A 26,460-nucleotide genomic window follows, 5' to 3' on the forward strand; every position below is an offset into this window, starting at 1 on the left:
TACGTGTGTATTTTCTTTTTAAACGCAGTTACTGAGCGAGCCGAAATCTATAACGCAGGCACTCTGCGTGGCCGTGGGGTTTTCTACTATAGAGCTAAGCCAGTGCTTGAAATTGCTTCGGAAAAAAAAAAAAGAAAACTAGGCATCATGTGCGAGTAGTCACGTTAGCGGATGTAATATTGCGTAGAAAGAAGCGTGAAATCACACCAGGCATCACACCGTGTGAATTGGGCAACGAGTGGGCGTTTATAGTCCCACGCATTACAAAGCGCCAGAGTTGCCTGTTCCGCTATGATAAGCGGATTTGTTCTTCTTTTTTCGCCGAGTCGCTTGTAGAATTTTCCAGTCGATCGCTTGTCGCGTTTTCTGGGCTTATTTGCATTCTTCCAGCAAATATACTTATTTTAGTGATCATCAAGTCCACCAATAGCGCGTTTGCCTTTCACTAATAGCGCGTTTGTCGATGACTCTGAATAGTTGAATGTTGAAGTCAAACATACGTTTGGGGGAATCAACAAGTAACGTTAATCATGCACTGGCAAACGTGCATTCAACCGAATTGAGACTACCCTGGAGACAGTGTTAAAAAGTAAACATCAATCAATCAATCAATCAATCAATTTTTATTCAATCATCAATCAGTTACAGAGTACAGTGTACTGTACATTGATCATACATGTCAGATAAGGAGCAGGGTGCTTTCGTTCATTGTTCCGCATATTTTCGCTGTATAAAAAATAATTGAAGTGACTTTTTCAACTCACCCTCGTATTTGAGTGATATTTTTTTATTATAATTTAAAATATTTTCAAGAAGGGGAAAATCCATTAAATTCCCGCTTGTATTGGGCTTCTTTCGTGATGATTATTTGCTTGTTAGCTCGGTAGCATCTAGCAACTCTGCAAAGCGCGCAGTCATAACTAAGCATCAGCAGCAGCCGCAGCATCAACAAATTTAGTGTGCACCTGCGTAGGTGTTCGTATTACGGACGCGTAAAAATACTTCGCTATTTCGCAATATGATGACTTACGGCGCAGTGGGAACATCCCAACTGTACTTGTAGGGTGCATTCTAGAGAGTTTAGAACGGCCATCGTTACACGCACACTCCGTTCCTTTGCTCGCGGCACAGTTGAGGTGTCCACCAAGAAGTGAAGCATGGCACGCGAATGAGAAGGCGATGCGAACGACGCACAACGGTCTGTATTTCAGATAACTGCATGCATGCCAATTTTTACTAAACTCTGCAGCAAGCTTTTATGATTCAACAGCTTGAATTCAGCTCGGTATATATAGGTCACCCATTTAATTACTGCTCGGGGAATGCTACACGTGCTTGCATTAATATGGTTAGTTTTGAAAACATTTGAAGCGAATGTTCGTTAGAGTGCACTGTAGTGGTAGCACATGGAAATAAAACGAAAATGGTGCGCCAAAATACGTCGAAGTGCACGTTGTACAGTCGTCAGCAAGCTTAACTCGAACGCTCTGCAGCGTGTCCTGAAACGGTTTGATTGACGCCAGCGCCGTGTAGCTTTGGGTTCTATATTGCCGAGATGTTACCAATACATGTCGACATATATCCAAGAATACCGAGGCATTATCTCGGCAACAGCGTCCAGTGCTTCGCGGCTGGCATCAGTCAAACCAGTCCAGGCCACGCTGAGGAGCGTTCGAGTTAAGCTTGCTGAAGACTGTACATGTCGTAACAGTTAAGCACAGGCACGTAGCCAGGATTTTTTTTCGGGGGGGGGGGGGGGGGGAGGCCCAAGGCCTTATTGTTCGAAAGAAAGTCTTTCCATGGCAAAAACAAAAAAAAAAGTTGCCTGGCAATATAGAAGGCTGGAAAAATTTCGGGGGGGGGGGGGGGCGGGCCTCCCGGGCCCCCCCCTTGCCTACGTGCCTGGTTAAGCATAATCGTCTGCATTCACTTAGCGCTGCTTCGTCTGTGCTGTAAGCAATGTACTTAGCCGCGAAGAAGAGTGATGCTCTTGAACTGTTTCTTGCGTTGGAAAAAAAATGTAAACGAGAAGACTGGGAAGAAAAAAAAAATGGGACGTGTCACACGCGGCGCGTGCCAGATAGCACGCTCGCCTGACTCAGTGGCGGAGCTCCGTGATAAAAATGTGGGGGAGAAAAGAGAGACCATACGCATGACAAGATATCGACAGGGCATGACCCCACGCGTGCTCTCATGAGATGGCTCCCGTCTCGCACGTACACAAGACACGACCGTTCACATATCAAAGGACCATGAAAAACGCGTATGCGTCGTTTAATCAGTTAGCTTCTGCGTCTTTAAAGGATCACTGGTCTTCAGGGCCGAAGAGCTGTTTTGACCACGCGAAGCTCGTTAATCTGCTTTAAAGTTTATCAATGCTCGGGTGTTTTATACGTCTCATCAGGGATAAAACCGTTTCATCTGGCTTTGTTTCCCTGGGCCATAAGCATTATAATTATCATTTTTTGTTTGCCATGGTCATTTTTTCTCTGCTCAAATTTGCGTCCGAAAGGTCCACGAGGCCCTAACCATGCTTTCGTCACCTTGATAGTCGTTGATGTCGTGCTGCATAGTTGTCGTTATGTCGTCATTAGCGATTCTGCTATCGTTGCCAAAGCTGTCGTTATTGTAACTGGATATTTTACAGCGCAGCTCTTAGGTGTCCGTTGCTGCGTTGAGTGGCGTCGGCGTAACCGATAGAGCGAACGAGGACGAAAGAGAGCGAACGCAGAGTCGGTCGATATCACGAGCCACTGGCCTCTGATCGTCTCTTTCTTCCTCCGTCACTCGCGCTGGCCCCTCGGTCGGAGCTCGTGCGCATGCAGGGCTGGCACGTGCACTGCGGCTGGCTTCGCTTGTCGTAACAGGCCTGTCGGTGTTTCGCTTGGTTCGCGACGCCTGCAATGCACAGAGTGGTGTGCGTAGCACTCGAGCGCTGGCAGTTTCTGTGGCAATATGTAACCACTGTTACGTTGCTACAACTGCATATAGCCGAAACTGCAAACACAGTTGGCGTTCCCCCAACATGAATCTGCGCTCAGAATTCGCATTAATCTTCGGTGAATTGTTTTACAATGACGGCAGCTTTTGAGAGCCTGAAAACAACGGCATATGGTTGTTTTCAGGTTGTCATTGTCGCATGCAAGGTGATTCAGAAACTGTAAAATACAACTCGATGTAATTTAGCAGTCACAAAACGCCACATTGCCCCCGTCGCAGAACAAAAATAATTTATTCTTCGAAGGAGGACTTACAAAAACAGATTTTCAAGAATCGCTATATGCATGCAGTATTTCAGGTTGCCTGAGCTTAAGAAGGCACGTGACGCTATTTGCAGAACAAAATATGCAACACAACCAATAGCATATATTTGGAATGTATTCGGTCTATTTTGTTCCTTGATTTCATTCTTAACTTCTTTGTTCTGATCAGCTTTGCAGCCTGGATGGCTAGGTAATCTTTTTATACACCTAACATGTCGCTTTTGCTGGCTTTCTACAAGAACGCCCACACATTTCATTACCACAATAAACTTGTGGCTCCTGCTGACGCAGTCGTGTTTGCAAATTTATTCGAAGCATCTGTGCGCTCCGTAAATTTATATACTTAAACTTGAGTTGTCTCATGCAGTCGTTAATATAAAACTGGCCACAACTTTTAGAGGATATTTCACTTTATAGTTGGCTGAAACACAGGGATCACGAGAGTTAGAGTAGCTGCTAATCCAATGCAAAACACTGGTGTGCAAACTCTGCTTAGTGAACGTGTGCTTGCTTCGTGAACTTACTCTATACTGTGTTGTCGTATCTTCTTTTCCTTCGAATACGCTCCCGGCCTTCCCTTTTTCATCTCTCTCTCTCTCCTTCGAATACGCGGACATAACAATATTTGTGGGCAGGCCCATAGCCAGGGGGGTTGCCCTAGAAGCCAGTCCCCCCCCCCCCCCCGAAATTTTGGTGCAGTAGGTGTTTTGACCAAGAATAAATAATAAAAATAGGTATTTTTCTCAAATAGTCAAGGTTCTCAGTAAGTGCCCCCCCCCCCCCCCCCGCCCGAAAAAAATTCCTGGCTACGGGCCTGCTTGTGGGGCAGAGGCAAAACAATGCGACAGGAAGCTTACCTTTCGTAGCGTTTGTAGCTGCAGTGGTTTATCCTAAAAGCACGTAGTTATTTTATAAGCAGTATTTTTCGATCTGAAAGGCTCCAAACACGCATGAAGGCTTGCTCCAGCAACGCTGATAATTGATAGCAATGCCGCTAGCCCTTGTGAAAGCTGTCGTTGTTCTGCTTTCGCAGGAGTTACTGTAGCTATGCTTAACCACCATTATTTTGAGCTTTCCAGCCATTTTTGAAAATAGCAAGCTGTTACAATGAGATGATGTGGCTTTATACACCTTTTCAGTATTTGTACAGCGTTGCGCGCGCCTGCGACCAAGGTTGCCTGCGCCATGGATGGCTTTTCGCGGCATGGGATCATTACCCCAAGCGAAGGCAGCGCCACTTTGTTGCATACAACTAACGCAGGCCTGTATGTACATTTTTATGGAGTAATATCTTTTAATATAAAGAAATTAACAATATTTCAGTACTAACAGAGAAGTCATCGAACGCATACAGCAATCAATGGTCGCGTGACCGGCTTCATCGGACCGTGTATGATTTTGCCGCCAGAGGCGCCAAAGGTCATTTTTCGCGACTTTCAATGAAGAAATAAAAATATAAATCCGCGTCTCACGAGATAAACAGGGTTGGTTTGAGTCAATGCGACGGACAATCTTTCCATCAGTGCAGTCATCTCATTTCATGTTCTGGGCAGTTGTCGGTCCCTTTAAAGTACGCTTGCGCCTTTAGTCAGAAGCCGAAGGAGCTCTCGTTCTGTCAATAGAGATCATATGCGCACTTCTTGAACTAACCAACGTCCATAGGACTAACCAACGCTCATTTGCGCACGCTGCCTTTCTTCTTCTATTCACGTGACACCCCGGGGTAGTGATAAAGCCGAACAAACACGGTCCCTCCGGTCTAAAAGGCGCCGTCAGCGAGAGCAGAAAAAAGAAAACCTAGAGAGTGAGGAAAAGAAGGGGAGAGAAGGTCAGCTACGATACGAGCCGAGGAACAAACAACCATGCCAGAAATAAAAATAAATCGCCGGGAGTGAAGCTAACAGCGGAGGAGCAAACGACCGTCTTCTCAAAACACCTTCTTGGCCCTCACTCTTCCTTCCAGTCGTTGAATGCATGCAAACAACGCGATAAAAGCGAAACGGTGCTACACAACGGGCACGGAGAACATGCCCGCGCTGATGCTCCGTGAGTGGAAAGACGCCTTGCGTAGCCTTCCTCGTCCGTACAGCCCTCGCCCTTCTAGCCTAACAGCCTTTCTCTCCCTCACTTGGCTTTCTTCAACCTACCTTGGAGACTTTCTCCTTTGCGACTGTTTTACTTTCAAGTCAGTCGGTGGTCGGCACGTGCAAAGGGACGCCACGCGGAACGGCGGTCCCGGGGCCGCCAAAAGAAAGGTAGAAAAGAAACTGAGGTTGGAAGAGCTGGCTGAGGAGAGGGGGCGGTGGTGCAGTAGCAAAGTGCACGAAAAAAAGAACGAGAAGTAGAACAAAAAATAGACGGGCCCACGAGGTGGCTTCCGAAGCGGCAGCCACGCGCGCACACGCCGGTAGCGGCGGCGCACGTTCGTGAATTGAACCGTGCTGCGAAAAAGAAAATGGCGTCTTGAGAGAGGGGAGAGGGGGTCTGGAGAGGGTCGACACGCGCGCCCGATTGGGCGCCGGTGCGGGGAAGAGTCGCGGCGACGGTGGGGGAGGGTGCGGTGAGTAGCGGACGCGACTTCCCGAGGGCGCGTGGCGGAGAGACGGACTCCTAGTAGTAGTTAGTAGTAGCGAGAGCCGCGTGCCGAACAGTTGTCCCCAACTTGCTCGTGTTCGTCGGTTTCCCCGTTGCCGCCCCGCAGCGGAAAGAGGATACGCGCCGAGCGATGACCATGCCTCCTACAGAGCGCAGTTTCGGATTCGTCGTGCACCACCAGCTGCACCAGAGCAAGGCGGAGAGTCGAAGGGTGAGAGGCCTTTGGCAATTTTTTTGTTTGGTTTCGTTTGCAGCTGTGGTCATCTTCGATCAATGACGGTCATCCTGGGAGAGGCAGCTGTGCAACCTGTCCCCAACGCGCGCACGTGTTCAGTCAAATGCAGATCGACTCATGCCACTTATGAAGATCTTCTTACACAGCCATCCAGAGCATTAGATTTTCCGATGTCCATTTGATGAAAATGGAATATAGAACAGCTTGCAGTACGTGAGGTGTATGAGCACTTGACACCGTTTTGATCTTTGAGCTTTTGATCGTTACACGCGCGTGCAGTGCGTAAGTTATTGTTTCTGTCCACTATCCACGTGACTTCCTTTGAGTTGCGTGGCGTAGGAAGCGTATACTGGAAGTTTCTTGCTCGTAGAAACATAGATGCACGAGTCTTGCTGCGGGGATTAACAATGGATTGATACCACACTGCTGACCAGTCTCGTTTCCCTCTAACATTCTTCAAGCGATATAGTTCCCAAAGCTCAGTTGTGACCTGTCGTAAACCTTTGCACCTTTCGTAAAGGAGCTAGTCATTGCGCTCATATGAGCATATATAGTTTAGAGAGAGTAACAAATCTGGATAAATCATAACGCGCATTCAAACTGTCTGGAACTAGCGCCGTGTTTTTTTTTTTCCTTTCTTTTTTTTTCCTGCGTCTAGTCAAGTCGGTATACCAGCAGCGTGTATCTTGTAACTTTAAACCACGAATACCGACGGAAACATCTTGCTTACAAGGGAACCAGAGTGCATGAAAGCTACGGCGTCTTATAAGTATTCGTATGTGGTAATTGTTTATGTGGACGGCACGAAAACAAAAAGAAAGCTTGCTAAATGTATGTGCAGCCTTGTTTTCATAGACCACTAAATGTCGTGTTTAATTATGCTTCATATACTTCAGGGTTCGACGGAATACCGTCGGGCGAGCGGCATACATTTCTTGCGAATAAACAGACACTCGCCAAAGTTTTCGTTGCAACTCTGGCGAGTGTTTGTTTATTCGCAAGTAATTATGCTTCATTATTACACTGCGATGTGTACTTGCCCCGCTCGCGAATTTCTAGTTTCCCCAGCGTCAGTGTTGTACATATATTGTGAAATTATCCGCCCACTCGAGAAGAACGTGGTTTGTTAGACTCAACTAACGAAGCTGTTGCAAACGTGCACGCCGTTACGACGAGCGAATAAGGTATTAAAGCTTGCGGCTGCATGCGAGGGGTGATCGAGGATTTGTCCTGCCTTGACCAGCCTATGACAATTAAGAATTGAATGCTGTTGGCAGGGGTTGAACAGTGGGCGCAGACGAGAAAATCCGTCACGTATTCGTGGCGGCGAGCATTGTGACACTTGATGCCGGTTTCTAGGGCTACTTGCGAGCACTTTTCGGTGTCCGTTTGCACTTGGTGAGAAAAGTAACAGCACTGCAAATCGCAGTCGCAAATAGATTGCGAACCGACGCTCATAAGCGTGTCGGCTGTGAACAGCGACCACTAATTTTGTTATCCCTACAGCCTCGTAAATGTTCGGGTTCAATCGGTTATTTATGATCGACTCGAATCATGTCCTCGTTTTCTCATCCTTCAGCTCTTCATTATTAATTCGGAACCTTGCGACGTTTCTGCTACGTATCACGGTGGCGCTGCTAAACCTCGTGTTGTGGGTTCGATCCCGGCCTCGGCGGCTGCACTGCGTCAACGACAAATTGCAAAAACGCCTATGCATGTGTACTTAGTTTAGGTGCACGTTAAAGACCCCCACACGGTGAAAGTCAATCCGGAGTCAGTCTCGACGTACTGTCATGCCTCATTATCTTATTGTTGTTTCGGCACGAAAAATACTAGAACTCAAATAACTTTACGTTAGTTCAGCCCATTTAACCAGCCCCCTCCAGATATGGTCCTTTATATCTACAGCGCTCTATTAGGAAGCTAACTCTGCGCATCTAAGCCAAAGTGGTTTCTACGCAGTGTTGCTTATTCTACATCTTGGGATACGGCATTGTCGGCGGGGTCCGTACATATTCAAAAACATATTTATAGATAGAAAACTGCACGCCTTTCGAGAAACAAATACGCAAGAAAGGCACAGTGCTCCGGCCTCAGCGTGCTGGCCAACTCTCAACACGCCTATCGAGAGGTGTGAACCCCGGTGCACGTCCGGGTGACAAACTGGGCAACCGAACGTGATTGCAACAGGAGCAAACAGAGGAGAGAGACAAAGAGAGGGTGTGCGCCGTGGCGATAAATAGGAACACAAGCGGGCAGCCTCATGCGTCAGCGCGTCGGAACACGCGCCGAACGAGGGTATGCGGGGGCACGGCGCGCATGCCTCCGGCCGTGTCCGGTCCCTGATAGGTCAGCCGAGCACGTGCTCAGCGCGCGCGCGCCGAGATGACACTCGTTTTCTCATTGGGTGGGCGGTAGACAGACCGCTGTACACACTCTCTGGATTTTTTTTTTCTTGTTTCCTCTGTTCTAATCTGTGCGACTCTCTATCGAGTGTCGGCCGGCGTGCCATCGTTATCACCCCCACTGCAGCTACAAGAAGAGCCAACAATACACCCAGGCCGCACATGTACCCCCCCTCCCCCACCCCCAACCTCCTCTCATACTGGGGGATCGCCCCACCTCGCCGCTGCTGAGTCTGGGCGTGATGACGTAGGAGTCACGGCACAGATAAGGACGGAAGGACGCGTCGAGCGAAAGCTATCCTCGAAGAGACGGAGAAAGGGGAGGGATGCGCTTCTGAAGCACGAGAACGGCGGTCTGATAAGGCAACGCGCCATGCAGAGCCTCCCAGGTTATATAATATAGTCTTGCCTCACACGGTATCTTTCTCTCTTACTACGGAATAATACGGGTCGAGTCACCCGCAGGGCTATCGCGAAAAACGGAAACGCGGTCTCCTCACGAGTAGCCTAACATCAAGAGGCAACTGCCTCAGAATGACGATAAGAAGTAACACACCTATCTCTATAGGTCTGGTCACGTAAGACGGGTGTCTATCGACTTCCTTTCTTGTTCAACGACTAGAACTCAATGAGGGAACACGAAATCTCCATGTTTCGGCTGTGTAATGTGGCCATCGCAGTTAGGAGGTGGCCACCCAGCCACAACTGGACTCTTTTGTCGGCGTCTTTGCTATCAGTTAAGCATTAATGTGGTACTGATGCAACAGCCCCAGTGATAGTCGCCTCTGCGCAGTGAAGGAGTTCAGTCCGTAACACTCGCAGACATTCAGTGAAAAGATGCCAGCGTAGAGATGTACCAGAAATGAACTTATTTAAGCTTGCTTTCTAATTGTGCACCACTTTACTGCTGTGCTTCATGCGTGACATTACATCCCATCATGCCTGTTGCGTCGGACACTTCTTATTTCATCGTTGTTCTTGCATTTACCAACAAGACCCAGTATAACGACTCAAGGCGACAACACGCCAAAGAGCAAAGTAGCGGGACACGGTCGAATCTGGAAAGCAAGAACCGAACCTTGAACGCTATAGGTTTATACGGCATGCGCCAAGTTGTAACGCCTAAAAATTTGGTTATCGCTTTTCACGTGGTTTGCATTGACGTGCTTCCTACTCCGGCTGCTTAATGACCCGCTATACTCACTCACTATTGTGTAATTCATACGCCCATATGTAAATTCCTCCACGTTTTGTCTGGACGCTTATCTCTATTACGTAGAACAGCGCTACAGCCACCCCCATTCACACGGCTTTGATTCGAGGTCACTCTGCGCGATATTCGCGCAGCATCTTTCTGTCCAACCCGCAAGGCGGCGCCCTCCCGGCTTTGACCGTGAAAACCACAGCCGAAGCTGAGCCATAGAGCAGGCGGCGATAACGTGGTTTCTTTCATAGCAAACGAGACGATCCACTCTGAAGATTTTGTCGATAAGAAAACCCACGATAGTAGAAGTACTTGATGTGGCAGTAAACTTTGTTGCAGTTGAATAAAGGACGGGAGATATAGTAGAGATACGCATAAGTTAATGCTTTGTTCACACACTCCGTCAGTGGATACATATAATCGCGGAGTGAATGAAACGCAAGACTATTACATGCTGACTTATCACATGCACTATAGATGATAACGGTGAGTCACTCGTGACCTAACTGAATCTGTCGTTCGGCGCAGCGAAAATCACTGACCACAATGGCGCCTCCAAATGCGACGCTCGTTCGAGGCTTGCACCCCGCCGCCGTACCTGGCGTTATGATTTTGGCTATATATAGCACATCGGCTCGCGTTTATTTTACCGTTACAAAGCTACTCAAAGAAAACTGTGACCAATGCAATTTTTCTACCCCCATAATGTTCCGTCCCCGCGTATTTAAGCTGCACCCATGAAAAAGATATTGCACACGTTCGCCAGTCATAATCATCATCACTCTGACTGCGCCCACTGCAGGGCTAAGGCCTCGCCGATGTTTCGCCAATCGACCCGGTAATGTGATTGCTGCAGCGACGTTATCGATGCAAACTTCTTGTCCTCATCTGCCCACCTCACTTTCTGTCTCCCCCTCGCGCGTTTGCCTTCTCTTGGAATCCATTCTGTTACTCTTTCTCAACCCACATTCCTCCATTGTAAAACTCCATAGCGGTGGCATTCTGAGCCAATGACGGAGGCCGGAGCGGGTCACTGGTTCAATCAGAAATGGCAAGATGCCATCAAAAAATGACAAAATTACTCCCATAATATGGAGTAATTTTACAGAACGCTCTGTATTGCACACCTGGTCAGCAGGACATTAGAACTGAATCATGACGTCACTGAGAGAGAAAATAGTTTCCGGCCTAAGTTGTTCGGAGCGTTTGAACTTTAGATAAGAACTACGTGCGCACCGACAAAACGTTGCTGATATCTATTCATAAGGCCATTGTATGCCCTCTGACCTTTAGGAGTACCGACATACCTCAGCGTGCTTTGGTGCACCGTTTTCTATCAGCGTGGTTTGCGCTTGAACGGATTGAAATGCGTTGGAGAGTCGTTTTGTCGCGATATCAGGAACGTTCAGAGCACAAATTTGACGAGGCCATTGACTTTACACAACCAATCGTTATCTGTTTAGTACAGCTTATCTGAGAGGATCTGGGAGCAATATGTAGTGGTCTATTGGTTTTTTTTTTTTTTCAGAGTACGTAATCAGCGCACCACACACGCGACCGTGAACCACAGTTAGTTTATCAAGGTTAACAGGCACAGTAGCAAGCTATATATATGTCATTTTTCTACCGCTCTCTTTTAATTGGGCGCATACCAGTGCATATGCAGCGCGCTGTTACATATTTTGGTGGCAGTATATTGAATCCATTACTGTTTACGTATATAGCTTGGCGTTGAATATAAAGTGACAGCCGAGTACTGTTACGTATACCGGTCAGCTTTATACGACTGTTACGTTGCGAACTCGCGTCAGTGACTGTGCCAACTTCATACACGATAAACAAGTTCATTATTTGGTGCGACTACCTACGTATAGAAAAGCATCGTTTCATTTTCCTTTTTCGTCTTTTTTTCTTGCCCTCGCAAACAATATCGAGACCGTTTTCTTTTTTTTTTTTTTACCATGCAGATTGCTGGTTGTACTTGAAGGTGCCGAATAGCTAGTCATGCAGATAGCACGGCTGATCTCCATGGTCAATATTTTTTCTTGACTGATATAAATATCGCATGCGCTTCAGGGGCGTCTCCTTCCGCTAATCAGTCAAGTTGTGATGTATATTCAACGCCTGTTCACATGCCGACGGAAATGACGCTTCGAGTTTCACATGACCAGGTCGCGGGGTAACCCTCAAAGTTTTGACCAATCGAACGTTGCTTCGCAAGCACAGTGTAATCTTAATGAAAAATGTATTCTTCTGTCATTTTTTCCAACCTTCGCAGGTGTCCTGCTCCTATATCGTCAGACGATCCACGCGCCACTTGTTTCGCAAGCTGCATGTGCCACGAGGAAGAAACTATGCGGTCTTAAAAACCTTCAATAGCTTGGAAGGGCGTTTGTTTTAAGACGTCTTTCCGCACACTGCGTGCTTTCTCCGGCTTTATATGCTCGTCGCTGCTCTTATGCAAATGTGACTCCATTGCGCGCACGTGCGAGAACGGATTAGTAAAACTCTCCTGCAACGCCATTCACTTTTTTTTTCTCTTCTATCGTTTATCGTTATCGGCCTATGAGTGTTACATGCGACCGTGCGGATGCGAACATCCGAGGAACCTCTGCCTTCCACTCTTTCTTTATTTTTTTTTTACCTTTTTGGTACAAGTTGCGTCATCATCACGCGTCAAGTGCGTCATCACCTCTGCTATACGGTTGCTGGACGTGCGTTTGCTATCACATTTCAGTGCAGCGCCAAGTCTCCCAGGAATAATGTATTGAGACACGAACAAAGATCATACCCCCCCCCCCCTTTCCTTCTTTATTCCACGGTAGCGTTGCCAGTTACGCATGCATATTTACCGCCGCAGGACCATTGAATGCTTGTAGCTTCTTCGCTCGTATATTTGAGGGTGTCTGAAAAATCTGCATATACCACGCGTTAGCGAAGCATAACCTGCATGACTGTTGATGACGCACGAGGAAAAAAAGAGAACAAGTTTTATCAAGGAAGAAGTACGGAAGGGGAAATTGAGATGGCGATCATTGCATATTTTAAGATAGATTTACCAGCGCAAAAAAGACGGAACATTTACACACACACACAGCGCTTCTTATGTGTGTGTGTCCTTCCTAAATTTCCCGTCTTTTTTGCGCTGGTAAATCTATCTTAACCATGAACCAACTCGTCCAAGCAGCGGTTTTAGCATTGCATATTTCTCTACATACAGAAGTGACTGCGAGGGACAAATGCTTTTCTTACGCCGTTTTTACTTTTTAAAACCAAGCCGTGTTTCACGAGAAGTATATAACGAGGCAGCGTTGAAACTGTGGTCACTATGCACGTTACACTTTTCGCATTTCCGTGTTATCGTAGAGATACCTGGACGAACGTTGCCCCCCCCCCCCCTCCCCCCATTTCACGCTTTTAAAACAATGACTGTTTTCAAGCAAACTTGTGCTCAAGATTTCACATATCAAAATAGGATGATAAACAGGCGCGCGATCATCCGCTGGTGCAAGACATGGGTAATTGTTAACTATAGCATTTAGTGGTATTCGTTCGGCAGTGAACATAAAGGATGATGGTGGTTATACAACTGACGTTGCTTCTATTACAATTGCACCAACTCGTCCTCGTTATGTAATAGAACTGCGCCAACTGGCCCTCAGTACTGAATGGCGTTCGCTTTTCTTTCTCGTAGGCTTCCAAGCCGTTGATGGAGAAGCGCCGGCGGGCTCGGATCAACCACAGCCTGGCGCAACTCAAAAGCCTACTGCTGGACGGAAGCAGCAAGAAGGAATCTCAGGTGCGACACTTCGCAATGCCTAATTACCACAGGAGGGCGCGCCAGGCGCGAATAGCAGAAGTAAAATACTCGTCCTCGCACTAAAAAAGGAAAAAGAAAGCAAGTCTAATAATAATAATAATATCTGGGGTTTAACGTCCCAAAACCAAAATATGATTATGAGAGACGCCGTAGTGGAGGGCTCCGGAAATTTCGACCACCTGGGGTTCTTTAACGTGCACCTAAATCTAAGTACACGGGCCTCAAACATTTTCGCCTCCATCGAAAATGCAGCCGCCGCGGCAAAGAAAACAAGTCTGTCGCTTGAATGCCAGCTGACAATGAAAAAACAAAAACAAAAGAATAACTTTCAACTCAACGTGACAGGGGTTGCAAGAACATTGTGTACGACTTCATAACCGCATAAGCGCATATTTATATGCTTCCCCGTCTTACATTAGTTCTTTGCCTGCACGCCGATGGCGCAACACAAGGATCAACGCGTCCGAGACGATGAACATTATTTCGCTCGATACAATTGTACTACAGTCGATCGCGACACGTTTACACTATCTCTCGCAGGCGTGGCTTCCCGGCATACGACCACAGGCGAAGCTGAACGATCCTCGGCTGCGTTCGAAGTATATAAAAAGAAAATTACGGCTAAAACAACCTGCCGTGAGCAGATACGCCACAATCACGACCGCACTAAGCCCACGCGCTGATAAATCGACTTCCCCACAAATCGCTTACGCTCGTCGATGAAATACTCCAGTGGGTTACAAGTAAAACAAGCATCGGTGTAATTAAGGCCCGGACGCGAAAGGTAGCCTCGCTGTACGAGGGAAGTTCGACATTAGACGAATGCACGTGTTTCTTAAGGATGAGGAGAATACGGCGCTACCTTCCGCAGCACTTGAGGCAGCAGTGTGGCTACGGCTCAGCGTCAGTCAGTGGAATTGCACCCCCCCACAAACCCTTCCCCCTCTCCACTTTCCCTCATCTCTTCTCCTACCGCACACTAGAAAGATCTGCAGCCTCATCTCCGCTCCCCATCAGGCGCTAAGGATGCCACCCATCCGTTCATTAAGCAACCCGGCTTCTACAAATGCGCTCTCAAGTCTCCCCTCCAACCCTCTTATGCACCCGCCTATACCAGAGTTGCTCCACCTGTGCTCACCCTTCACCTCTCCCTCTCCTTCATCCTACCGGTAATCGGCATCTCGCAGTTGCCTTTGTCCTCACTACATAACTCTCTCTCAGCCATCGGTGAGGGCCCTCAGCTGGCGGTGTTGGGCAACAACAGGTCAAGTGTCAAGGCTATTCCGCCTCAATGCGGCTCCCCTTTCACTCTTAATAGTGCGTGCCGTTGCCAGCATGCAGCCACCGTTTGTCTCGCTCGTGAGCGCGGTGGCCGTTGTTGTTTCCGGCAGAGGAAAAAAAAAAGCACGCGCGCCCGCCAGCTGAGTGAGCGAGCGCAGGCCGGTGTGTGTTCTCGTTACGTTGCGCCGTTGATTGGGCCACGCCGCATTCTGTCGGCCGGGGCGGAAGCACCGGCGGCTCGCCGAGTGCGGAAGCAGGTGTTGCTCTTTGCGCCCTCTCTAACCGTGCGCCGACGGCTGCACCCGTCTGATGGGGGTGCGCGCAATGCGAGTCTGATCGTGATCGGTGGGTGTGCGGAGCATGAGGTGATTGTTTGTGGCTCTACTGTTTCACGTACTCAGCTGGCCGAGCGAGGCCAAGTGGTAACTCTACGCACATGCTTACACGCTATTGACTATTACGGACTAAGAGCGAGGTCGTTGGTTCAAATTACATAGACATTATGAGGTGGAAGAAATTAGAGAAACGCAGGTGGTAGTTGTATTTATAGGAGCACTTGAAAAAAACAACAGGTGGTTTCAATTAAGCCGGGGCCCATATCCAATGCGGCAATGCCATACATGTGTTTAAGTGTTGATTTTGGTTATTAGGCCCGTAGAATGTAATTATAGTGTAGTAGTGCAAATACGATGTACACAAGAGGAGATACGAAAACGAGCGCTGTGTTACACTATAAATTCATAATGCGGACAGTTACTATTTTTCCGATAGACGTTACATGGTTAGTTCTCTGGTGTTGCCCTGCTCTTCTCAGTGTTATGACAGAGCGCCACTGGATAATGGCTGACGGCAAAAATAGGAGAGAATAAGTATAAGGAACTAAATAAGCTATTTCTTAAGCAGGCGCTCCATCTTAACTTTATTTTTTACTCCCCTTCTTCTTGTAGTGATGTTCAGACCTAAACTCCGGATTAGAAGCCCCGCATAGCGAGAAACAGATCATATCAGTTGCTCACTCCATACGTGTCACTCGTTGCGAACATGTATTAATTTGGGCACCGCATATGCGGTATTTTATACGCTTCCTTTCTGTTTGTTTTCCGTTGCCGATGCCGCATAAGCACTCATGGTTATCAGCCGACATTCAGGCGGCATTGAAAATGAAGTACATATGGTATCAGCAGAGACTTTAAGGAAGAATGAATGAAAAAGAACTTACGCCGAACAGATTCACTCTGACACATTTCTAAGTGTCCCATAGAGAACAGGCTGCAGTAAGTTTACATTCTTACTCTGCTGCTCCTCCTGTCCTTCTTACCATTTCTGCCGTAAATTTGCACTTTGAGCACCACTGTTATAGTGACAACGCATCAGCGACTATTGCAGAGATACGAACAACGTGCAACAGGTGCGATGGAAACTGACAGCTCAGAACTGCGAAAAGCGTTGATCCGTAAACTCCTCCGAAGCGAAGACGGCGCCCCGCCCCTCCTCCTGCATTTCCTTCTCCTCATTTTTCCGGCGCCGACAATATTTGATTAAAGCGGCGGTTTCTCGCCGCCTGGTTATTTTGCGGCTTCCTGTCGACCGTATAATTACGGCCCACACTACTAACTCTCTAGCTTCAGAAGAAGCGTCAACGTTCTTCAGGTCGTCCCACGTCCGAGCCCCGTCCAAGCCACGGGGGTTCATGCACGTTTCGAAGGTGCCAGAGTGAAAGTGAACGAGGCAACGCATCCCGCGACATTGAAGACGCCGCGTGACTAACCGCTACGTCGCGCTCTCTGGAGTCAGCGTATACGCGTGGCGTGTCTTCTCACGGGCACCTATAAGGCCCCTTCACCACCGCCACCATCGTCCTGTCACGCAAGCTGCCAGGTCTACAGGTGCTGTTCATGAAGCCGAGCCTTTGAGAAAAGAAATGAAGGAGGTGACGTTAAAGAAAGCGATAAAGCGTACCGGCGAGGAACGAACAGCGTGCATCATCAACGGCGCGTGCGGTGCTTTTGGCGAGTCCGACGGCTTTGACGTACCCCTCTCGATCTCTCTCTCTCCTTTCTTGAGCGGCTTCGTGATTCCTTTCAGCTACTGTCTATCTAAACGCTACTCTCTTTCCTCCGAGACGTGCTCCAAGGACGATCCGTGTCTCGACTTGCGGCACGTGTCGTGTCCGCTTCATTCCGATGAGAAATCGAACGTGTCGTGCCTCTCGGTCATCTGGCTATTTGAGAGGATGCGAGGCCCCCGTATCACGCGATGAAAAAGAATACTAAATTTGGCTGACACCAAGCTATAGGAGTGCGCCAAAAGAGCCTGGCGCTCCTTAGCGATCAAATGGGCAGGCTTGATTTTTTTAATCTCTTTGGTTTTGGTTTTTGCCAGCGGGTACTCCCCGGCTAGTCCCTCAGGACTTCATTAAAGTTCTTTCTTTGTCTGTCTGTCTATAGTTGTCGGCGCCGTTGCTGACGTTGTTACAAGAAGTTACTGCTGGACGCAATCGTGGCTTCGCAAACATTTCGCTACTCCGCGCAGGTACCTTCATAGGCTTATGTATCGCACGGCGTGCGTTTGGATCGTAGGTGTTAACTCGTGAGCAACATTTTTCGTGATGCGACATGGCTTGTGTCCTTCCTGCGCACCACACTGCTGCTTTCGTGCAGTTTGCTTCTCTGGCTCTGCATTTGTACTTCTGCGCGCAAGGTTGAGTGTTATATTCCCGTCCCTGACCTCGGAATACTGAGGAGGCGAGAGAAACAATCTTAAACTGCGCATACACGTTAAATAACTTCATCTGATCACAAGTGCTGGGTCTTTCATACCAGCGTTCTGGTGTGCGACCCCAATACTAATGAAACAGCCAATAAATCAATCTCTACCCGCGGTAGCGCACGCGATTCCATGTGTCGCATCTAATAGTTGAACTTCTTGGTTGCCACAAAAATGCTTTCGGAAAGGAGGCTTCTTGGCTCCCCGTCGCTATTACGCCCAGAGCCCTCCTCGCACAACTCAGGGTTGCTGCCAAAACATTCCACCGCGCATAAGCTAAGAAGGGCAAAAAAAAAAAAAAACAATAGAAACACTGAACAACATATTGCTTAAGCTAGCTGTCAAAGACGCGTGCTTCTGTAGTGTCACCATTCGTTGCGAAAAACGACTTTTGCTCCCTATGAGAAATGGCTTTTACGTGTCCGTACAAGCTAGCTTGAGGCGGCTGAGAACGTGAAAAAAAAAAAGAGAAAAAAACCGAAAAGGGTCTTTTTTAAACACCTGCGTTTCCTTAAGCTCGTTCGTCTTCACAACCTATACAGTACATTTTTCCGTCTTTCGCCTTCGTTATCGTCTTTCTCCTTTTTTTTTCTGTTTAGCCCGCTCTTTATGACTTCTCGTTGGTCTTACTTGCTCCCCGTGGCTCAAAAGAAAAAGGGACAGAAAATGTCAGGGCAGTACAAGCGCAAACAACGATCACAGCCCTCTTAATGAGCCGCGCGTCGTCACTCGGCAAGCCAGGTCGCGACAAAAAGCCGTGTTTTAAACGAAGGCCGTCGTCCTGGACGTCGCTCGCTTCTTTCCTCGAAACGAGCAGGCCACCATATCGCCGAGCAAAGAGGCAGGCTTGGTGATTATCGACCCCGCATGTTGGGACACGCCGGCCAGTCGGAAGACGAATGGCTTCTGTTAGAAACTTCGTTCTTTTCATTTTCCCCTGGCTGGCCACACTCATCATCGACATCACTCTACGCCATCTCCTTCCTTCTCGCCTTCCCACAATACACAACGCCGAAGCTTAAGAACTTCGCAGCAACAATGGCCTTCTTCGCAGTGCTCGCCTTTCTTTCTCTCCTCCCGCGAGCTCATCAAATGCGGTGGACGCGGGCGACAAGAAAGGAAGATGGCCCAACGTCTGGTAGAGCACTTACACGACTTGGAGCAAGCGCGCATGCTCACGTTTGTCCGACGTATACAGCTTGAACCAAGGCTTCTGTTCTGCAGGGGGCCCTCGCCCGCCGCCTTTTCTTGCCACGAGCCTCTACTTGCAGCGCACGGCTTTTAGTCATCGGTCTTCAGTAGATACTGTCTAGGCTTAGGCCCGTCCGTCGCCGCAGGCATATAATAGATCGAACACATTGTGACAGAACTTTACCAGCTGAAGAAGAGCGCACGTTCTTTCCCAAACGGGCGGCTTCCTAGCTTGGGGCAATGGTAGCCTGTTACTGTGTACCGTCGGTGTAAATGAAACGACGTCGTCGCTTGCTCTTTCGCTTCCTTCTCGTCGTGAACATCAGGTCTAGCGCGGCCGCTCGATCTACCCTCCTCAAGAGATAGAGCGGCTGTGGCTCTGGGAAGAAATGTGGCCCCCTTGTTCGCCCGCCACAGGAGATGAGGGGGAAGGGACTGGTATATACTGGAGGCACTAATGGCAGCTCTAATTTGAACAAGCCTCCTGTAGCTCAAGACCTAGCATGGGTGGGGTTGGAACTGGAGTATAGGTAAGGGGATTCCCGTTTGCTGCTCGGCCCTCGCACACACCTCCTGCTGTGGCTCCTGGGGGGAGTTTTTAGTAGCGGTCCCGTGCATCGAGCTACGGAGGGAAAGGGACGAGCCAACCACTCCCTGAAACGTGGCCTGAAACGCTACCGAGAACGCACCACGGACCTTCTTGAACGGCATACGTGACGCGTCGGTGGCTGTAGCTTCCTTTGGTGGCGCCACGCGCTTCTTTCGGGCACGGCTCGCGGAGCACGAAGAACAGCCAAAAAAAGAAATGAGAGTGTTTGGCCACGGGTCTGACCGTCGGGCGCGCCTATATCTTTGAAGCACATCGCCGCCGCTTATACCTACTATGTGTATACGACCTTGGCGGGAAGCCTTTCGTTTTCCCGCGCACGCGTTTGCTAGCGGGAGGGAAAACACCGGGCTCTTCAGGCGTGGTGCGGAAAGGGTCTCGAAAAAGGCGTTACTCATGGTCTCACCACTGCTGCTGGGCTTTTGTGTGGCAGCGATGGGCAACCGGGCACGTGCTTTATGCCGAGGGCCGTAAGGTTTCTTTGCTTTATTTCTTTACCGAAGCGTGTGGGACTCAACGGGTGGAAGAGAAGAAAATGGAGAAATTGTCCGATGTTTCGCGGCTCGCTCGGCCACCGGCTGAAAGGTGGCGAGCTGCTGCTGAGAACGCGCGCGCCCGTCTTCCGAATGTGGGTCAGTCACGCGCCCATGCAGGCTGTTTGAAAGCGCGCCTACTACTCCTCCTCGTCGTCTTTCTCACGTTGTTATTGCTTCCGTTGGAAAGCAACGGCGCGTGCACTAGGCGCGCAGTTTTTGGCGCGCTTTTTCTTTTCCCCCTTTTGAGCGACCGAACTGGCCGATACCTTTCTTACGCTCGTTTCTTTATTGCGAATTTATTGCCACGGTGCGCTCGTGCGAAGCTCGCAGAGGCGAAGTTAGGAGATCGTCGGCGACCCGTTCTTCCTGCGGTTAATGAAAGCTTGACACGAATTTCGCTCGCGGAACTCTCCGGACTGCGCAGATTCTGCTGATGCCGCTGCATTTGTGCTTTTGCGCTCACACGCATTTTTTCGGTGAATAAGGTTCTGTATGCGCTTGACGAAGTTCCTCGTACTTTAGCGTTGCCTTATTTGTGGCGCGTTGATATTCTAACTCGGATAATATTTTTAGCTCCAGCGGACGAGGCAGGGAAGTCAGACATTAAATACAACACGATGCGCTATAACAGCACTGAAAGTGCGAAACTGCTTTGTCTACTAAGGCATGGATTCCTCCAGTCATCATATCTCTGTCTCGATGGCTAAACTTTAGCGATCGCCCCACTGTCTCGATCGCTAAAGCTTGACGAATGAAGATACGTAAGAGAGCGTAGCAAAAATTAAAGAAAAAAGCCTCCGCTCACTGAGAGCTCCACAGCTGTTCTCGATCTATATAGCGATCCCCGTCCGATCGCAAGAAAGGCGCGTCGCCTTGCTCAATCTCGACGTGTACTCATCGAACGACGTATTACGCTTCGAGCTCCTGCGGTAGACGGGTAGTCGAGCCACACACGCTGCGGTATGGACTGATGCTGATTTACAGCTGGTACTTTGGAGCGCGCACTTAGCAAACGCACGCGTGACGTGAATCGTGCGCGCCCTTGTGTGTGTTCGTTGAAGCTTCCGGACGAAGAAGAAGAATACGAAGCGGTGAACGCGCGTGAACCGCACGCCGTGCATCATGCTCTGGCAGAGGTGCGCCCCCCGGAGTCGCTGGAGGCGTGTGTAAACGCGTAAAACGCGGGTGGTCGCGTATGTTGTGCTGCGACCGAAGAGATCTGATCATCGACCTCTACGCCGTTGCCCCATTCAGGCGCACGGATGAACCCGACCCCTCGACGAGAAAAAGCCAAGGTTACTCGTCTCGTTTCAGGAACTGCGTTCGCTATCGTGCGTATAGTGAGAGGGGGAGCTGCTTGGGATGCTCCGGAGTCGCGGAGGCATTTCTTTTCTACGCCTCTACTCTTTGACGCGACGCCGCTCCTCCATTTTTTTTTTTTTTTCAGAGCGCTATAGGTTCTTGACGCGAGGAGCACGCCGCACCCCAGAAGCGGGATCTCCCGTGCTTCGGTTTAGTCATCCGCCACGTAAGAGAGGGGTCGACAGGTTACGCGAGCTCGGCATACTGATCGTGACTCAAGCATTGCGACACGCGTACGGGACTCTTTCCTTGCGACCCCCAACTCATTGCTTCTGGGTTCACGACCTTGTCTTGCTCTTCCCGTATCACCCTTTGACCTCTCACGTGCGCGTTTGTCGCAGAGCGGTCGTCGTACGCTGGAGCATGATATATATGCGATAGGGCGCCCGTGTGTGTGCCTTCGGCGCTTTACTATACAAGCTCGCCTGCCCCACCCTCCCACCCGAAGGCGACATATTGCGTAATGCATTGACCCCGTTCCTTGTGTTGTGTTAGGGCCGGGCCCCCTTACCCTTTCGTTCGGTCGATCCTCCGGGACTACGCACACATTAAGACCTTTTTCGCACGCTTCTGCGCATAAATATGGGTGGAGCTATGGCTAAGGTCTCCGTTCAAGAAAGCGAAAAAAACTTAGGTGTGCTCGTATTGACGGTTCCCAGACTGTTTGAGGAGAGTTGAATGATCCTCCACGGATTATTAGCTTCGTAAATGTGTTTGATTTTGTCGGTTGGTTATTGTTTTGTTACGCGCAATATTGCTCTGTCACTCTGCTTCGATCAATCAATCCGTCTTCTTTTATGTTGAAGAGTAATACCTCAAACGAAAACCCTGGCACGCCATGCACTATCGATCACTCTGTCACCTCGAGAAAGCCTTTCTGACACTTTTGCATCTTAAGGTGAATTTCAATGTTGTTTACTCACCGTCATCCTTGCTTTTCATTGTGCAGAACCCTCGCAATGCCAAATTGGAAAAGGCTGACATCTTGGAAATGACCGTGCGGCATCTACAGGGCATTCACCAGGGTCACCATCTGCCTCGTAAGTTCTCCTCAGTCTTAGAGCACTGAAACGTTTCAGGCGTTGAAACAAAGTTCTGTTCTCGTGTAAGAACGTACGGATGGAATCATGGAGAAAACGCTCTAATATTATCTTAAATCTTATTGTTGCTTGGAGCAAGGAAAGCATAGTTATGAACGCAGCAGCATAATAATTATTCTTTCTTGTTTACCTATGCACCGGAAATTAAGCGACCTTAAAACTTCATTGAGTGGCGTCGTGACTAGACTTTTGTAAGACATATGTGTTTTAACAGATGTGCGACTGGTATAAATTATATAAAAAAGAAATATTATGCAGGTCTGCGCATATGTACTTAACGAAATGCCGGTTTTATAAGACGCTCGTACATTCGCATGATGTCTTACTCCTGGAGTCTCAATTTCTCTATGTTATCATTAAAATTGCATTCATGATGACGAGAAATATCTTGACAGCAATTTCTGTTCGCCTGCTTCACATGTCTACAGAAAGCGCGCACGGCGAACGTCATGTACTAGCCAGCTTAGGCCTCTGAGGACTCCGTGATCGAGCAACGCGCCACGTCGGTGAAGTCAAATTTTACTGCAGCGGTATCTATGCACATCTTTGCGGCGCTTTAAGAGCTGCGAAATTGGCTTCACGTTCGTCTTCCGCTTGCCTTTGACGTAACGTCCCTAGGACCAATTCTCCAGCGAAACGAGAGAGAGAGAGATAAAAGCGAAGGAAAGGCAGGGAGGTTATCCAGGTTGCACCCGGTTTGCTACCCTACACGGGGGAAGGGGGAAGGGGAGAAAAAAGAATAGAGAGAGCAAGGAGGAAAGAGGGAACAAGTAATACGCGCACAGTGTTCACCGCACACACACAGATAGTCACAACCGAAAAATATTTGACATCGCTTCCTCTGCGGTTGTCTAGAAGTAGGCGTTAAAAAAGGCTTGCAAGGACTGGCTCCAAGGAATCCAGAACTTGCAGAGCACATTGAGCTGACGGAGTTGTCATTCCGTTGAGGAGAGTGCGCATCGTGGTCAGCGAAACGAAATTGGCATTGTGCTTAGCACCACGCGTAGCCATGTTCCACAAAAACAGCATAAGCTTTAGAAATGAGTGCTTGAAGTTAAGGTACTTAAGTTTATCAGGTCAATTTATTATATTGATCTATGAACTAGCCAAAATATGCCCTATCTTATTTTCTATTCTTTGTTGTCTCAACAGCGACGCATGCCATGGAAGTCCGGTTCCAAGAAGGATTTGCCGAGTGTGCCCGCGAGGTGTCCCGCTTCGTGTGCAACTCGGACGTGGACGACTCCCTTCGGTCTCGGCTCCTGGGACACTTGGCTTCCTGTCTGGCTTCCTTGCATACCGAGGTACAGCCAACGGACGCCATGGACGCTGAAGAGAGCGGCGTTGCCAGGGCCGCCTTGCACGCTTCGTCGACGACTTCCGCCGCGAACGCTACCTCCCACGTCACCACGTCTGCCATGGCTGCTAGTCGTGTCATCGTCAAGCAAGAGGTCCCGGACGGCGATAACCCCGCCGGCTCTCATTACGCTGTTGCGAGTCATCACCACCACCCCTGCTTCGCAAACGGTGATCTGCCCAGTCTGCCCGTGTCCAGTCCTCTGAACCTGGCCACAGGAAGTCGCTCCTCAGCCTGTTCCACGTCTTCTTCCTCCGGCGTCAGTGCACCGGCTAGCCCCTTCAGCGACTCAGAGTCGACCACGTCGGCTGCCAGTGACGACAACTACGTGGCCGAACTGGAACGACACACGTTCGGCGTCATACGTCGGGCCCCGGCCGCTATGTTCGGAGACCCCGTCTGGAGGCCCTGGTAGCGACCGTTGATGAACTTGTCCAACACTCATCGCGCTGTGCCAAATACATTACGATGTCGTGTGCCTGTTACGTTTTGACCTCATTCCGTGCATCTGGTCAGTCTACTGTGTTTGCCTAAGAGAACGCATTATCGCGACAGCGATGGACGCGATGTGTCATGATTCTGTACGAGACCAATCTGAAAAGCTTGGTGTGTACATTCGATGCTACTACAGGCTTGTTCGGGCGTGGGCTCAGAATGGAACGATGCAGTCAGTTAGTCGTCGACAGCGATCCCAATGTTCGGTGGCGTAAATTATTGCTCAATAACATCCTTTAGGGTGCTACCTTTAGACGTCCGTACTGATGTTGCTTGTATAGTTGAAAACAAATAATGTTATGCACCCTGTTTTCCACTAATGAGGCTGAGTTTTCGTTCATTGTAGTTGAAGAAACTCGCATACCTGCAGTGTCACGTTCGGTGGTTGTGACCAGTTGTTAAATGTAAGGGTGTAATAACTCAACTGATGTTTCAGATGGCTGTCAAACACTTTCCTAGCAGACATATCAAGGTTTAACAGCACGAACATAAAACACGGGTCGATTTTAACTAGGCACTTTCATGTTTGCTGGCAGCATGCAGGGCAAAAAACATTGATGTGTAGTGATTAGCAGTGCTGAATTTCGACTGTACCAAAGATTTTCTCGGACTGTGGCTAACGTTTAAATCGCTAATACCGCTGCCTTTGACCATGTAGCCAACATGATAGGAGGTCATGGCTTTGAATTATCGTTTGTATTTTGAAGAAATGAGCAACTTCGCCTGAATGTTTTTGTCAGAAGAAAATGCGTCTTTTAGCGTGTAAACTTTATCTTACATTCCGATCATTCTTGTTGACACTTCTCTCAAATTTATGTGGATGATTTCATCACAACCTCTCTCAGAACATTCCTTAGCGAAGGTGCAATTTCACTGCTGCTTTCTCTTCCTCTGAATCATCTTGCGCTGTCGCTGTCTTAGCGTCTCTTTATCTTGTTTTTAAAAAGAAACGTTCTTTCTACAAAGCCCTATGTAAATTCAATCGTCAATTCTTTTTCAACCAGTTGCTTCATATACAATAAGCCAAGCAGGGCTTCTGATTATTATGTACTTCATATTGAATTTATGCTCAGTAACCTGAATATTTCTCTTTATGATATGTCTTGTGCTTTCTTGAATGCCGAAATGTACAGCCGGAGAAGTGGACTAGATTATGTTTTTTTAATAATCTAATAGTGCATATGTCAGACGGGCGTATGCAATTACTTGCGCTGATAAAATTGTTGAAAACGTTGATAAAACATTCTACAGCGATCAACATTTTGGCTTGCTATTAATCGCTGCACTCTGATGACACGCAGTATACCAATATTCGAATCGCGCCTTTCATTGGTTAACATGCTCGAGGTTAGAGTAAGAAAACGGCCCAGCACAGCCATCGTTAACTCAAAAATTACATCGGGGAATTATTGATGTACCTCTTTAAAGGCATACATAGTTTAGTTTCGTTGCTATTACTGAAGAGTGTTTACTCAGGTTCCTAGCTATTAGTACTGCACAACCTCGAAGATCATTTTGCTCGATCTTGTTTATTTTTTGAGACCATAGATGCTTGCTGAAACGACTCTCCATATGCTATGTGTACGGTGGTCCATTCCATATGCGCAGCACATGATGGAGAACTTCCTTTTTAAACAGCCATGACACCCGTCCACAAACTGGAGCGTATCTTTTGTATCATATGTACAGCGTCTCTTTGAAATGCTCGCACCAAACTTAATTTTATACGAAGATTGTACATACGCTACTTTTGAAGTGTAGAGTTCCTATAGTACCGATGTGTGTGTTTGTGTCTTTGTTAAGTATTCGTTAAGTTATAAAAGTCAATCGCGCTTCATGTTTCATTATGCATTCCTGAAAAGAAGTGCCTTTTCACCGATTGCCATATACCTTGTGTCACAACGAAAATGCGCACAAAAAAAATTATTCATGTGTTGAATAAACGCCATGTGTTTCTGCACAAGAAAAGTGAAATATCGTGTTGTGTGTAATATCTCCTTTCTGAAACCAGCAATAATAAATATGCTGTGTTTGAATTAGAAAAACACGATTGTTTCGTGTGCAACAATCACGAAGCCTTTGGTTAATTTGGACCGGTACGACAACCATATGGGACGTCGCTCCATAAACTGGCATTAAGGTGAAGGTGTAAGGGGTTTTCCGTCGGATACGTGGTCGCTCGCTACAACACGTGTAATGTGCAACAGGCTTTGTAGAGAAAGAAACATTTCAGGTTGTATTTC

The 26,460-nt window shown here is 48.3% G+C and overlaps 1 protein-coding gene across 1 annotated transcript; it reads left to right on the top strand.

Annotated features, from left to right (window-relative positions):
- The first annotated feature begins 5,843 nt into the window (after positions 1 to 5,843).
- On the top strand, positions 5,844 to 26,191 carry LOC119390075 (transcription factor HES-4-B). The gene is made up of 4 exons (XM_037657614.2): positions 5,844 to 6,069; positions 13,397 to 13,501; positions 22,215 to 22,305; positions 23,518 to 26,191. Exons 1-4 carry the CDS (start codon positions 5,989 to 5,991, stop codon positions 24,135 to 24,137), a joined length of 897 nt encoding a protein of 298 aa, XP_037513542.1. The 5' UTR covers positions 5,844 to 5,988; the 3' UTR covers positions 24,138 to 26,191.
- The last annotated feature ends 269 nt before the right edge of the window (positions 26,192 to 26,460 follow it).

Source organism: Rhipicephalus sanguineus, chromosome 4 (assembly GCF_013339695.2).
Source record: "Rhipicephalus sanguineus isolate Rsan-2018 chromosome 4, BIME_Rsan_1.4, whole genome shotgun sequence".
In the NCBI taxonomy this organism is placed as follows: domain Eukaryota; kingdom Metazoa; phylum Arthropoda; class Arachnida; order Ixodida; family Ixodidae; genus Rhipicephalus; species Rhipicephalus sanguineus.